The 15,552-nt window shown below is 42.3% G+C and overlaps 1 protein-coding gene across 2 annotated transcripts in view; it reads left to right on the top strand.

Annotated features, from left to right (window-relative positions):
* Positions 1–2,739: 2,739 nt before the first annotated feature.
* LOC135512056 (adenosine kinase-like) overlaps positions 2,740–15,552 on the top strand; it is a 296,146-nt gene continuing 283,333 nt past the window's right edge. The window contains exons 1-3 of one of the 2 annotated variants that reach the window (XM_064933668.1): positions 2,740–2,949; positions 4,912–4,986; positions 5,076–5,129. In XM_064933668.1, coding sequence (XP_064789740.1) covers positions 2,915–2,949; positions 4,912–4,986; positions 5,076–5,129 — 164 coding nt within the window. In that variant the 5' untranslated portion in view covers positions 2,740–2,914. Of the gene's footprint in view, positions 2,950–3,521; positions 3,678–4,911; positions 4,987–5,075; positions 5,130–15,552 lie in introns of those variants that run through there. The other variant, XM_064933669.1, reaches the window with a different exon arrangement.

Here is a 15,552-nt window from a genome sequence, read left to right as displayed (position 1 = left end):
AAATTCTTTAAAACGACATTGGAGGTGGCTTATGGTAGAGAAATGAACATTCCTGCATGCAGCAAGCCAATTGCATGCTTGCTCAAAACTGTGACATTCATGACAAAACTGTACATTTTAGAGTAGCCTTTTATTGTCCCCAGCAGAAGTTTCAACTGTGTAATGATGCTGTTTAATCAGCTTCTTGATATGCCACACCTGTCAGGTGGATGGATTATCTTGGGAGAAAGGAGAAATGCTCATTAACAGGGATCTAAACAAATGTGTGTGCACAATCTGAGAGAAATAAGCTTTTTGTGCATATGGAACATTTCTGGGATCTTTTATTTCAGCTCATGAAACATGGGACCAACACATTTCATGTTGTGTTCATATTTTTTATTTGTCATTGCGCCTCTAGCAAGTGAGAAATGTGCCATCTAATGTGCCGGTCTAGTGATGGTTCTGTACTGCTGCTTCTCATTTCATGGCAAAGTTTGCAAATAATAGATACAAATGATATACTTATTCATGATATACTTCTGGCCAGGTAAGACTACTTTGAAGTTAACATTTAATTGAGAAGGTATTGGGGAAAGTATTTCTGTCAACCCACAAGATGGTTATCATGATTATAGACAAACACACGCACCACACAGACAGGCAGGGAATATTTCTGGAAATGAATTGACAGGATTTGTGTTAGGTTTGGCTTTTTAAGCCAATAGTGGCTAGCCAGGGGTGGGATAATGTCAATTCTGAATGGATTAGATAGTAGATGGGAGCTTGCGATATCTGATACTTGTGAGATATGTTTATGACAGTTTGCGGTGGAACACGTGAAAATTGAACATTTACTTTCAAGCAACTTACTCATAGGTGGCCTGAGATCTACTGGTAGCATGCGATCGACTTGTTGGGGACCCCTGATCTACACTGATTGAAATAGATTTAACAAGTGGCATCAATAAGGAATCATAGCTTTCACCTGGATACGGTGCATGTTCATGTGTTCCACTGCAAACTGTCATAAACAAATCTCCCAAATCCCACATCAGTCACTGGCTTCATCAATAAGTGCATCAACGACGTCGTCCCCACAGTGACCATACATACCCCAACCAGATGCCATGGATTACAGGCAACATCCGCACTGAGCTAAAGGGTAGAGCTGACACATTCAAGGAATGGGACTTCTATGCAAGCAACACTGAAGCATGCATGAGAGCATCAGCTGTTCCGGATGACTGTGTGACTGTAACGGATGTGAAACGGCTAGCTTAGTTAGCGGTGTGCGCTAAATCGCGTTTCAATCGGTGACATCACTTGCTCTGAGACCTTGAAGTAGTAGTTCCCCTTGCTCTGCAAGGGATGCGGCTTTCATGGAGCGATGGGTAATGATGCTTCGTGGGTGACTGTTGTTGATGTGTGCAGAGGGTCCCTGGTTCACACCCGGGTATGGGCGAGGGGACGGTCTAAAGTTATACTGTTACATGACCACACACTCCGTAGCCGTTGTGAGTAAAAACTTAAAACAAGTCAACATTCACAAGGCCGCAGGGCCAGATGGATTACTTGGACGTGTACTCCGAGCATGCATTGACCAACTGGCAAGTGTCTGATATTTTCAACTTGACTACAGCTCAGCGTTCAACACCATAGTGCCCTCAAAGCTCATCACTAAGCTAAGGACCGTGGGACAAAACACCTCACTCTGCAACTGGATACTGGACTTCCTAACGGGCCACCCCCAGGGGTAAGGGTAGGCAACACGCTGATCCTAACAACGGGGGTCCCTCAGGGGTGCGTGTTCAGACCCTTCCTGTACTCCCTGTTCACTCATGATTGCATGGCCGAGCAGGACTGCAACACCATCCTTAAGTTTGCCGATGACACAACATTGAAAGGCCAGGATAACAACCTCTCCCTCAACATGATCAAAACAAAGGAGATGATTGTGGACTACAGGAAAAGGAGGACCGAGCATACCCCCATTCTCATCGACGGGGCTGTAGTGGAGGAGGTTGAGATCTTCAAGTTCCTTGGTGTCCACATCACCAACAAACTATCATGGTCCAAACACACCAAGACAGCCGTGAAGAGGACACGACAACGCCTATTCCCCCACAGGAGTCTGAAAAGATTTGGTATGGGTCCCCAGATCTTCAAAGTTCCTACATGTACATACACTAGCGGTCAAATGTTTTTGGAACACCTACTCATTCAAAGGTTTTTCTTTATTTTTCCTATTTTATACATTTTAGAATAATAGGGAAGACATCAAAACTATGAAATAACACACAGAATCATGTAGTAACTAAAAAAGTGTTAAATAAATCAAATATATACCTACATGCCTTCTCATTCAAAGATTTTTCTTTATTTTTACTACTTTATTTTAATGGAATCATGTAGTAAGCAAAAAAGTGTTAAAGAAATCTAAATATATTTTATATTTGAGATTGTTCAAAGTTGCCACCCTTTGCCTTGATGACAGCTTTGCACACTCTTGGCATTATTGCAACCAGCTGAGGTAGTCACCTGGAATACATTTCAATGAACAGATATGCCTAAAATGTCACACATGTATTACCTTGGCAAAGGAAACATGCTCACGAAAAGGGATGTAAACATATGTGAGAGAAATAAGCTTTACATGTTGAGGTTATATTTATGTATTAATAGGGCCTTAGGATATACGTACAAAATAATACGAAATGCTCCGAGACCAGGTTGGTGCAGGTGATCTCGGTATTAGCTAAAGTTACCTACATTTTTCTATTGCTTATAAGTCGAAATCAAAGCTGTCTCACTCTGGAATAGCGAGCCACAAATGTTTTAATTCAGGCAATATCTCAAGCCAGCATGTGATATATTTTTGTCCAATAAAACGGTTGTTGTGACTGCAGAGATTAGTGCGGCTGTAGAAGCCAACATGGAGAAAGGCAGAGTGACAGCTAAAGCACTTGGGTAAGTGTGTAACTATTTAACCGTATTTAGAAACGCAATGCTCAGGTGTGTATAAAATGCTGATAAATTATGGCTTTGAAGTGATGCTTCGTAAACTAGCACAGAGATGGGTATCTAGTGAAGGGGTATCGATCTGTGCGATACTGGTTCAGGTAGCTAGCAAGAATGATATGAATTTCCACGTGCAACAATATTTTCGCATGTTAATACATTGATTAGCATAATATCTTGTTCTGACACGCGCTCTTATGAAACGAGATTACACAAGTTGTCATTCTGCTGCTGTGCTTAAATTATTGCATCAGAGAGCACTATAATGCTTATGGTGGCCATGACGGTCCAATCTTTGTATCCCTAACCACAGCTGCATTTTCCATGCATGATGCAAAATGGATACGTTGAACATCGGCTATTAATTAGTATGTGCAACAAAGTATCACGTTAGGCAACGCTAATGTTTATTTATTTAACTAGCTATGCAAACGTGCTAAGGACTGAAAATAGGTGACGTGTGCAGCCAACCACATACCTAGAAAAAATATATCGCGCCGCCCAGTGCAATTCAAGCCAATCCGTTTTGGAAACCGTATTCGAGGAGGTTCCAGTTTTAGTCGAAATTGCTGAGAAATTATCACGCTGCTATTGCTGGTTGGAATTGAGTGGTAGCTTCACCAGTTTGTTAGACTAAAGCTATAATCAACCTAAACTGACAAAATGACTACTGCAAGGTAAGACTGTTATATTGCTGGGAAGGAAATAATCATTTGTCTATGTGTCATGTTTCTCCTGTTTATTCCAGTGATAATGGTTAGATAAAAAGGGAATATCTGAAACATAGTGATCGGCTATATCCTATGGACATCTTGTTAGGGAATGACTTGGAAGAAACTGCAGAATTTGAGGGTCAGTTATCTTGTCATAAGAGTAGAAGTGACCATACATTTACATTACATTTAAGTCATTTGGCAGACGCTCTTATCCAGAGCGACCATAACCTGTCAAAGCTATGAAACCTTGTCAAAGATAACTATCTTTCAAAGTGTGTGATTTAAAATACATGTACCCTCAGTTACTGTCTATATAGACCCATTACCATATGGAGTTGAAATGCATTATGGAATGTGCACTGGCCTTCATTTTTCAGGTTTGCTGTTTGTGTGTGCATGCATGGGGTGACGTTGCTATATAGGCCTTCAGCTGTTAGGCACATGTGGAGCTCATGTGTCACCTATGTAATAGCTGCATGGGGCTAAAATATGATGCTGTCAGTGGAATAAACACTTTAGGCTCTCCGTAGTGTGCTGAAACACTCATAGGGGTTTAGTGTGATTCTTCATAACCAACACAGTTGGACCATGCATTCATATTCTGTCTGAGTAGAAGTGCTGCTCTAGGATTAGGTCCTCCCTGTCCATGTAATCTTATTCATTATCTAAAAGGCAAAACTGTTCCTAGATCAGCACTCTTCCATTGTTCTCTTAAGACTGACAGTTCAGAGGATATGGTTTAGTTTGATAGAGTGATACATGCATATGTTCGCCTCTGCTTAGATCCTGTGTTCTCTTTTCAGTACAGGATTCCTCATGTGTCCCACGTGTTGCTCACAGGGAACAGCTCAGATGACAGACTTGACTTGTCTTAACCCCTTTCACTCTGAGGAGCACAGGACTTCCTCAAATGCGCTCCACTGGTAACAGAGCCACCACAGAAACACAGGGACAGGTGTCACACTGCCTCACTTGACAGGCCCTAGATCTTTGTCTGGTCACAACCTTTGGCGAACTGAACATGTTCATGGTTTCGATAAAGCGATTTGCCGTTCCACCATTTTAGGCAACATTGTCTGAAGACTCTGGGATTTCAGCACTTTCACTACTTTTATTTAGTCTTTGTCACACCAGATGTGGGGATGAGGCCGACTAGAGTGTCTGAGTCATGCTTCTCTCTCTTTTCTCTCCACAGTGAACATGCTCTATTTGGGATGGGCAACCCCCTGCTGGACATCTCAGCTGTTGTGGACAAGGACTTCCTTGACAAGTGAGTTTTGAACATAACCATTTAGTCTAAGCTAACTATGCATCCTATCAAATTCTACTGTTATTTTAATATTGCTTCTGTCTCAATAGGTATGGACTGAAGCCCAATGACCAGATACTGGCGGAGGACAAGCACAAAGCCATGTGAGTAACGGGCTGCTAAAATGGCAACTTAATTCAACACACACACTTCAAAATTGACTTTACACTCAAATTTAGTCAACTAGCGTTTATTCATACTTCTCCAGAAGCATCTTGGCATAATAAGCAGCACTCAAAATAGCTGACTGGGTGTGTCCCAAATGTCACTCTGTTCCCTATTTAGTGTGCGACTTTATAGGCTTGGTCAAAAGTAGTGCACTATATACGGAATAGGGTGCAATTCGGGACATATCCTGGGTGTCTATAAATCTGCCTTTCGTAACGGGGCAACTGCACTTGATCTGGAGGTCCTCAAGCATGGCCATGGCACACCCATGCAACTTTCACCATGATGCGGCCGTTTGGCACAAGAATGCACCCCGACACTGACGCCATTATTCTGCTACAGTTCACCATTCAAGCTGTCAAATGGTAGACTATTAGAAATATATGGCTCATGGATTTCGGTAAGGAATTAGATGACTTGAATAATGTAATATTGTTGAAATGTAGGCTGTGCACTATTGAATTGCATGCACTTCACAGCAGTTGTTACTTTGACATATGACTGTGGAGGGATGATTTTCTCTGTGAACATCTGTGTAGTCTAAATATAGATTCTGCTGGAGGAGCTGATAGTTACACACCCTCAAAACTAACCCTTCTCCACCCTACGTTATACAAGGTGCAAATTCACCAACAATATATCTTCTCAGCCTTGGGGTTAGGCAGCACTTAAAATACCATCGTGTTAGGAGGATATATGAGCCTCGGATGTCTTCTGTTGACACCCAAAGTAGAGCTGGATTTTAGGGATGGTCTGATTTGTAGTCTTTCCATTCTGAAGTCAGCACTCCATAGGATTCTAAATGGGGTGTGGTGAGTGGGAGAGTCTTCAGAGGCTGCATTTCCTGGGTCGTATTCATTGGTGCACACAATGTTTTGCAACGAAAACGAGAATTTGTCCCTCCCTGTTTTATCTGTTTGGTTCATAGTGAATACACTCCTCTTGCAGCAGTTCAGATTACAAGACTGTGGTCTGTTTTTGATACAGCTATGCTACCTACACTAAGTTGTATGGACAGAAGTATGTGGACACCTGATCGTCGAACGTCTCCTTCCAAAATCATGGGCTTTAATATGGAGTTGGGGGGGGGGGGGGGGCGGGCAAGCAAGCCAGCCAGCCTCCATTCCTCTGGGAATGTGTTCCACTAGATGTTGGGACATTGCTGCAGGTACCTGCTTCCATTCAGCTACAAGAGCATTAATGGGGTTGAATGATTAGGCCTGGCTTGCAGTCGGCATTCCAATTCATCCCAAAGATGTTCGATGGGGTTGAGGTTAGGGCTCTGTGCAGGCCAGTCAAGTTCTTCCACACCGATTTCGGCAAATAATTTCTTTATGAACTTTGTGCACGAAGGCATTGTCATGCTGAAACAGGAAAGAGCCTTCCCAAAACTGTTAACACAAAGTTGGAAGCACAGATTCGTCTAGAATGCCATTGTATGCTGCAGCGTTCACTTCTTTTCACTGGAATTAAGGGGCCTCGCTTGAACCATGAAAAACAGCCCCAGATAGGTAGCATTCTCCTGGCATCCACCTGTTCGGCTGTCGGACTGCCAGATAGTGAAGAGAAGGCGTTTCCGCTGCTCCAGAGTACAATGGCGACAAGTTTTGTACCACTCCAGCCGACGGCTGGTATAGCGCATGGGAATCTGAGGCTTGTGTGCGGCTGCTCGGCCATGGAAACTCATTTCATGAAGCTTCCGACTAACTGTTCTTGTGCTGACGTTTCTTCCAGAGGCACTTGGTAGTGAGTTGCAACTAAGGACAGACGATTTTTACGAATTTCAGCACTCGGCGGTCCCGTTTTGTGCGCTTGTGTGGCCTACCACTTCGCGGCTGAGCCGTTGTTGCTCCAAGATGTTTCCACTTCAGAATAACAGCACTTGCAGTTGACCAGGGCAGAAATTTGACGTACTGACTTGTTGGAAAGATGGCATCCTATGATGGTGCTATTGTACGTTGAAAGTCACTGAGTAAGGCCACTCTTCAGTAAGGCCATTCTACTGCATTGTTTGTCTATGGAGATTGCATACCCCTGTGCTCTATTTTATACACCGGTCAGCAACGGGTGTGGCAGAAATAGTCGAATCCACTAATTTGAAGGGATGTCCACATACTTTTGTATAGATTCATAGTGTACCTATAGCCAAAAAGCTTGTGTAAAAATATTTGGCCACTGAATTCCTTTAATTTCCTCATTTTCCATGTACAATGTGATGTGCTTGCTGTGGAAGGCAGGGTACTCCCTAGAGATCTCTAAAGGGGGAAACCAATAATCCACAGTAGTACTGTAATACGTTTAAGAAAAATAAAACATGTTTAGCTTCATGCTAAAACTTTGCATTATGGAAAGTTTTAGGCTATTGCTTTCGATGGGGACTTTTTTTTTTCTCTGCGTCATAAGAAATCAAGGAGATGTGGCTAAAAGTGTGCCGGGGAATAATGAAGTGAATGTTTATCAAGTGAAACCGGTTTGAAGCTTGTATTATTTTAGATGGACCCTTTAGAGATCTACTCTTCGTGCTATTGCATGCCAGATCACTGACCAGTAGTCCAGGTGTGGTGCTTCTACTGTAAAGCAGCCTTATCAGCAGTGTAATTGTCTCCCCAGCAGGCAGAACATCAGACACAAAGAGAATAGTGTTATCTTTGGCATCACAGATACTATGCAGTTCTGTTCTGTCCTCAACAACAATGGCTACATTCTTTGTCGCTGTTTCCACATCACCAGGACCGGCTCTGTTGGAATAGTTCAGTATAGAGGAAACCTATTTTGTGAACCTTATTTTTGTAGACTATAGTGTATAACCCCTCGTCACCTGGTTCCTCTCTAGATTTCTTCCTAGGTTCCTACCTTCTAAGGAGTTTTTCCTAGCCACTGTGCTTCTGCCTCTTCATTGCTTGCTCTTTTTGATTTTAGGCTGGGTATCTGGAAAGCACTTTGACAACTGCTGATATAAAATGCTTCATAATAGACATTTACTTGATATAAGTAAGCTAAGTAGTGGGAAGTATTCCCCCAGTTTCAGTGCCTGTTTGGTTATTGCCTACACTACAGCTTACTCAACTGCCATACAGTCTACTCATTTACTTGTGGAAACTAGAGCTGGGCAATATGGACCAACGTCCACATTGATGCACATAAATGTTTTAAACTTATTTATCATTATTGCAACACAGTACTAATACTAGTTGTGATTTTATTTAAACATGTAGGCCAGTTGAGAACAAGTTCTCATTTACAACTGCAAACTGTTTAAGGTAAAGCAAAGCAGTGCGACAAAGTGTTACACCTGGGATAAACAAACGTACAGTCAAAAGCACAATAGAACAATCCGTGTGCAAATGTAGGCAATAGAGGTGTAATAATTACAATTTAGCATTGATACTGGAGTGATGTGCAAGTAGAGCTTCTAGGGTGCAAGAGGGTTAGTAATAATATGGGGATGAGGTAGTTGGGTGTGCTATTTACAGATTGGCTGTGTGCAGTGATTGGTAAGCTGCTCTGACAGCTGATGCTTAAAGTTAGAGGGACATCTGACTTATTTTTTTTTTGCAATTCGTTCCCGTCATTGAGAACTGGAAGGGAAGGCGGCCAAAGAATGTGTTGGCTTTGGGGATGACCAGTGCAATATACCTGCTGGAGCGTGTGCTACGGGTGGGTCTTGCTATGGTGAGCTGTGATAAGGCGGGGCTTTACCTAGCAACGACTTTTAGATGACCCGGAGCCAGTGGGTTTGGCGACTGCTATGTATTAAGGACCAGCCAATGAGCGCATACTGTTCAGTGGTGGGTAGTAAATGGGGATTTGGTGATAAAACAGACAGCACTGTGAAAGACTACATCCAGTTTGCTGAGGAGTGTTGGGAGCCATTTTGTAAATGACATCGTAGCGGATCGGTAGGATAGTCAGTTTTATGAGGGAATGTTTGGCAGCATGATTGAAGGAGGCTTTGTTGCGAAATAGGAAGCCGACTCTAGATCTAGTTTGATATTTGTAGCCGTCAATTGTCCTGTTAACAATCACCCATATTAGCAAACAAAAATGTAATTTCAAACTTCATATTTCTTTCATATAGGCTGCTTATTGTAATGATCGATATCAGTAAAGTCAGGGTTTCCTTAACTTTGTCCTGGCCCCCCACAGATGGAACAATGAGACATATTTCACCGGATGTATAAATGTGAAGCATCCGCTTGGCGTTTCCACAGAAACCCAGTGGGAGAAGATGGAACGAGATGGATTTGGCCAGCAAATTCTCATTGATTTTTAACATTTGATCTCAATACAGTTTTCTGTTCCCAAAACTTAGTTCCGAACAGATTTTAGTTATGTTTTTATTGACTTTACCCTTTGCCAATGTTTTCAAAAGTTTAGGTGTGCGAATTGAATTATTGCACACGCGCACTTCAGAGTAGGTGTTCCCTAACGGAAATATGCAAATGCATGATAGAACATGCCAATAGGATCTCGCTAGTTTGTACTTGGCTCTGCCGAACTCCTTGCTTGTTCCATTTTAAGCCTTTCCAGAAATGAGAATTACACCAATAGCCCAGCACCATCCTCAGACAACTGCTTTCTTTCTGGCATACAGTAAAAAGTAAGGGGACAGTTTGATAAATCCTTTTAAATAAAGGTTAAAATCCAGGTCATGCTTTTCCTTAAACACAGTACCCAACATGTTGTACTGCAGGTCATTGGACAGTATTATTATTATGAACCAATGAAGTTCATGTTTGGTTGGAGAGTTTACTGTACTGCCACACTTAGCTTGTGGTGACTAGCCTAGATTTAGGTCTACTTTTGGTAGCCCTTTGTCTGCACTGATTGTAAGCAACCCAAACAAGTCTGACATGCTGCCAAGTTGTCTAACTGGACCTTAACTTTGGAGCTTGGTGATTAGCAGTATATGGAAAGCAAGCCCTTATCAAAGCTTACCCCTATGTGCCACTTCCAAATTCACAAACCCAAACTGGTTAGTGCTGTTAGTCTTCCATTTTTTTTTTTTTGTGGTACAAATATCTCTCTGCGGTCTCAACTCCAGTCCTGTCTAAATTCAATTATCTAGATAATCCTGTTAACATTATAGATGAACCATCTCTGGTACTGTGTACGCTGTCATCACTCCCCTTCCGGTCATATCTGGCCATAGAAATAAAATTACTAGAACAGGTATATCCCTTCAGACTTCCGCAACAGGACAGTGCAATATCTGTTCTAGTTATTGTGTTTATATGCCATCAACTCTCCTCTCTCTCATTTCTGGCCAATGGTTCACCACTACTAGTCTGATAACTGTATTCAAATAGGTCCTCCCTGTCCAAGTCAAAACTGATTCCATATTTGAGCTTCTACTCTGAGACGCTTTATGAATACAAGCTCAGATACTGTTTAGTCAGGACAGCAGGTGAAACTGCTCATTAATCCAAACATGATCCAGCTACATTGACTTCTTTCAACGCTATAGCTGTTTTAATCATCAAAGGTATATCAGTGTTGCAACAAAAGAGCCCTGACTGCCTTTTCCTCCAGTCTAGTACGATCACAATGGTCTACTTCGTTATTACCTTGGACGAATACAGGATTTACAGTTGAAGAAAGGGGGTGGAAACTCCCTCAGAGTAAATGTAGTGTATAAGGTACAGATAATCCATCATTCACTGACTAACCACCAGACTCAGGATATGGCTCCCTAGTCCCTGACCTAGTGCACTATTTTTGACTAGGGCCCACTATATAGGGTGCCATTTCGGACGCATCCAGGGCATGTTCACATTAGTCTGTCTTCCATATATGGACGTCTTCTCTTCTAATGGTTCCCACTGCTCCTCAGGCTCATTGCCTGTTCATATGATTGCATGTGGTTTCAAATGATGCTGCAAAGAATGCTGCTCACTCAACGGTACTAAGCATACCTCCAGACAGTCTGTTTCAGAAGTGATTTTTGAGAGGGCATGGTGATGGTTGGTGAGACTTGCACAGGATGTGCTGTGGTTTCAGTAGTCATCTTGTCATCGTCCTGTTTTTAAGCTGGTGATCATGAAGTCAGATTTTGCTTTGAAAATGGGGCGGTACGTACTTAAGTTGCATCTTGACTTTTTGTTTTACTTGATATAATGAATTGAACAGCGTTGGTTACATTTAGTAGCCTATTCATGCACTTTTAATATCATCTGAGTAAACACATTTTTAAATGTAACTACATGCATAAGGAAATGTATCAATAGTTTTTTTTGGTTATCTGTATGACACTACCACCATGTGGTTGGAAATGGAACTTCATGGTCACATTACAGTACCATGCAGGATAAACAGAATATCTTGGCTGTCCTCTTTCTCCTGCAGGTGACAAGTTTATTTTATGTATGTATGTGTTCTTTAGCTTGATTTAACATGACAACATTATAAAACACAAATCTGCAAAAGATTACAATAACCATGAAAAGTATATGCTATTTTCTCTGATGTTAAAGGGGCTTTGTGGAGTCACATTCACTATTATGACTAAAATGCATAGGCACTGTTAATTAGGCTAGAACATTCAATTAGTCTGTTAGATGACTGAATGAAACCTTGTAATCTCATCTTCAGTAACGGCCCACAGGGAAACATTCAACAGCTTCCTGTCTAAACTGGACCTGTTCGCACATTCATTTTATGTTGCCTCCGTCTGTCCATTAATGGATTACTTTCTCATCTTAGCGCTGACAGCATGACTACTTTCAGAGGTTGTTTGCTCACAGCAATTAAGTTCATAAGCTCTACGCTCATCCCTCTTTCTGTTTTATTTTCTCTGTGCTAAATGCAGATTAGCGGTGTCACAATGGCATCCAGAACCAGAGTAAACTGCTCATTATGCAGAGTGACCCGCTGCTGCTGTATGAATTATGCAAGGGCTGTGTGTCGGTGTGTTTTAGTAGCTGGCTCTTATTAGCATTCTAGATGGATGGATGGTTGGGAGGAGAGACACTGCGTCCCAAATGGCACCCTAGTCCCGACAGTGCACTACTTCTGACCAGAGCCCTATGGTGACCGGGCTGACTGCAGTGGGGGAGAGGGGTGGTGGATCAGGCAGGGGTGAGGATCATCGCACACGACACAGGAGATCAGTGGAGGTGCCTCTCCTTTCGTCTGTCACACACACCGCCCCCTGTGTACACACACAGAAACACGTAAACAGACACACACTCACCTGCTGGTGTGGTGCAGTTCCATCTGCTTACTGTGAAGAAAAGAACAAAGGTTCTTCCTGCCTCCTCTCGTCTCTGAGTACAAGCTAAACATTATGGCTCCTGGCTCTGTGTATGTGTGATACATTTGGCTCTGTAAACACACTTGAATCCCCCATTTGTATTCATTCCTCCCTCTGTCCCTCCCTCTTTATGTCTATTGCTCTTTCTATTCCCCCTCCTTCAATCTCTGTTTCTATCCCTCCCCCTCTCCTCTTTCTAACGAGGGAATCGTGAGTGTTGGAAACCCCCAACGGATCCATCCTGGTGTCAGGCAGGGAAGGAGTGAACGGCTGTGTGTCTGGCGGCGCATTGCATGTCTGTGTGCATGCAAGCGTGCGTGTCAGGCTGCATGTGCTATCCATCGTGCCACTTCAGTGGATGCACTCATGCTTGGCTGAGTGTAGATAGACCACTAAATCTCACACACTACAGCCCCAACCCCAGTCTGTTTTACAGAGTGCTGTATCTATATGTAGTACAGTACTCAAGGCGTCTACAGAAACCCATTCGGGTCATACTGAGTCAGGGAGCAGGACATAGAGGTCGAAGGTCATACACCCACATCCATCATTGACACCAGACAAGACAGCACACCTCAACTGCCATGTTTCTCAACCTTGCAATGATTGATTGATGTATATTAAATCACACTATCCCCCCCCCCGAAAGGCAAAGCTCTCAACTGAGATATTCCGTTGAGTTTAGGAGGCTGTCAGAATTGATCAAAACACCTACATGAATTCTACTTATTTTAATTTAACTAGGCAAGTCTGATAACAGCATTCTTATTTACAATGATGGCCTAGGAACAGATGTTTACCTTGTCAGCTCGGGGATTCAATCTAGCAATCTTTCAGTTACTGGCACAATGCTCGAACCACTAGTTTAGCGGCCCAGGTTTTAGTGGTATAAAACCTGGGCCGCCCCAAGAATTTAAAAATATTTATAGATTGTGGCATTCAGTAAAATTGGTTAACATCAGTCAGTAATCACATTGGTTATTATTCCTTATATCTCCTCTGTATTTTAAGCATGATGCTGTCTCATGATGGCTGATGCAGTCAATTCAATGTCCTTCTCCTTTAATAGTAATATCCCCCCTGTTATTGGCAGTCTCTGCCAGCAGCTGGCGCTAGAACCACCAATGAAACACCACTGAACTGATTATGGGTAGAGCAAATATACCCACATTTCTATGCATGTGGGCGTTCTGGTGTTTTATAATTACGATGTGGGTGTCTCAATTGCACATGTACAGCATGTTCAGAGAGCAGTTGAAAGCATGCTCTCCCTCACAGCTATATCTTTCACAGCTGTTTTCTTTGAATCCCCCTCCCTCTTTGAAGCTTTATAATTGTGTCCCAAATGGAACCCTAGTCCCTTTTATAGTTCATTACTCTGGACTAGGACTCTGGTCCAAGGTAGTGCACTATGTAGGGAATAGGGTGGCATTTAGGATGCGCGATTGGCTAGAGATCACATCCTCACATGCGTATAGCAGTGCTGTTAGGAGACCTGAGTGGTGCAAAGCACTCCCTGTGTGTTTTAAAGTTCACACTGGTTGCCCCAGCAGTAGAGCTGCAATTGATTTTATTTATATATATATATATATATATATATATGACACGTGCTCAGCGCATTATGAATCCCCATAAGAAGGATGCTGGTAGCAACCTCTGAGATGAGGGAACGAGAGGTCTCAAAGGCTTTGTATTCAGACTGCTTCAAATCTCAATCCTCCCTGGAGACTACAGACGGAGAAGAAGCCTGTCTCTCTTGCTCTCATGGAAACCTGCATCCTATACACACTCACAAAATAATTAAACGTTATATATATACACACACACACACTTGAGTTTACATTAACCTTAGCCAGATACATTTAAACTCAGTTTTTTACAATTCCTGACATTATAATCCTAGTAAAAATTCCCTGTTTTAGGTCAGTTAGGATCACTACTTTATTTTAAGAATGCAAAATGTCAGACTAATAGTGATTTTTAAATATTTTTTATATTTTTATTTAAGATTTTATTTCTTTCATCACATACCCAGTGGTTCAGAAGTTTACATACACTCAGTTAGTATTTGGTTGCATTGCCTTAAACAATTTAAACATGGATTAAATTATTCGGGAAGCCTTCCACAAGCTTCCCACAATAAGTTGGGTGAATTTTGGCCCATTTCTCCTGACAGAGCTGGTGTAACTAAGTCAGGTTTGTAGGCCTCCTTGCTCGCACACACTTTCAGTTCTACCAACAAAATTTCTATTGGATTGAGGTCAGGGCTTTGATGGCCATTCCAATACCTTGACTTTGTTGTTCTTAAGCCATTTTGCCACGACTGTGGAGGTATGCATGGGGTCATTGTCCAATTGCGACCAAGCTTTAACTTCCTGACTGATGTCTTGAGATGTTGCTTCAATATATCCACAATTTTCTTCCCTCATGATGCCATCTATTTTGTGAAGTGCACCAGTCCCTCCTACAGCAAAGCACCCTCACAACATGATGCTGCCACCTCCGTGCTTCACGGTTGGGATGATGTTCTTTGCCTTGCAGGCCTCCTCCTTTTTCCTCCAAACATAACAATGGTCATTATGGCCAAACTATTTTTGTTTCATCAGACCAGTGACCATTTCTCCAAAAAGTAAAATCTTTGTCCCCATGTGCAGTTATAAACCATAGTCTGGCTTTTTTATGGTGGTTTTGAAGCAAAAGCTTCTTCCTTGCTGAGTGGCCTATCAGGTTATCGCTATAACTCATTTTACTGTGCATATAGATACTTTTGTACCGGTTTCCTCCAGCATCTTCACAAGGTCCTTTGCTGCTGTTCTGGGATTAATTTTACACTTTGCACCAAAGTACGTTCATCTCTAGGAGACAGACCGCATCTCCTACGTGAGTGGTTAGACAGCGGAGTCGTCACATGGTGTTTATCCCTGTGTTCATCTGTACAAACAATAGTACGTGGTACCTTCAGGCGTTTGGAAATTGCTGCCAAGGATGAACCAGACTTGTGGAGATCTAAATTATTTTCTGAGGTCTTGACTGATTTTTATTTTTTATTTTTTCATTTGCTTTTCCCATGATGTCAAGCAAGGAGGCACTGTGTTTGAAGGTAGGCC

This window comes from Oncorhynchus masou, chromosome 24, assembly GCF_036934945.1.
Source record: "Oncorhynchus masou masou isolate Uvic2021 chromosome 24, UVic_Omas_1.1, whole genome shotgun sequence".
Lineage (NCBI taxonomy): Eukaryota > Metazoa > Chordata > Actinopteri > Salmoniformes > Salmonidae > Oncorhynchus > Oncorhynchus masou.
Note: the sequence above shows the minus strand (reverse complement) of the source record. Positions and strands in the feature narration are given on the sequence as shown.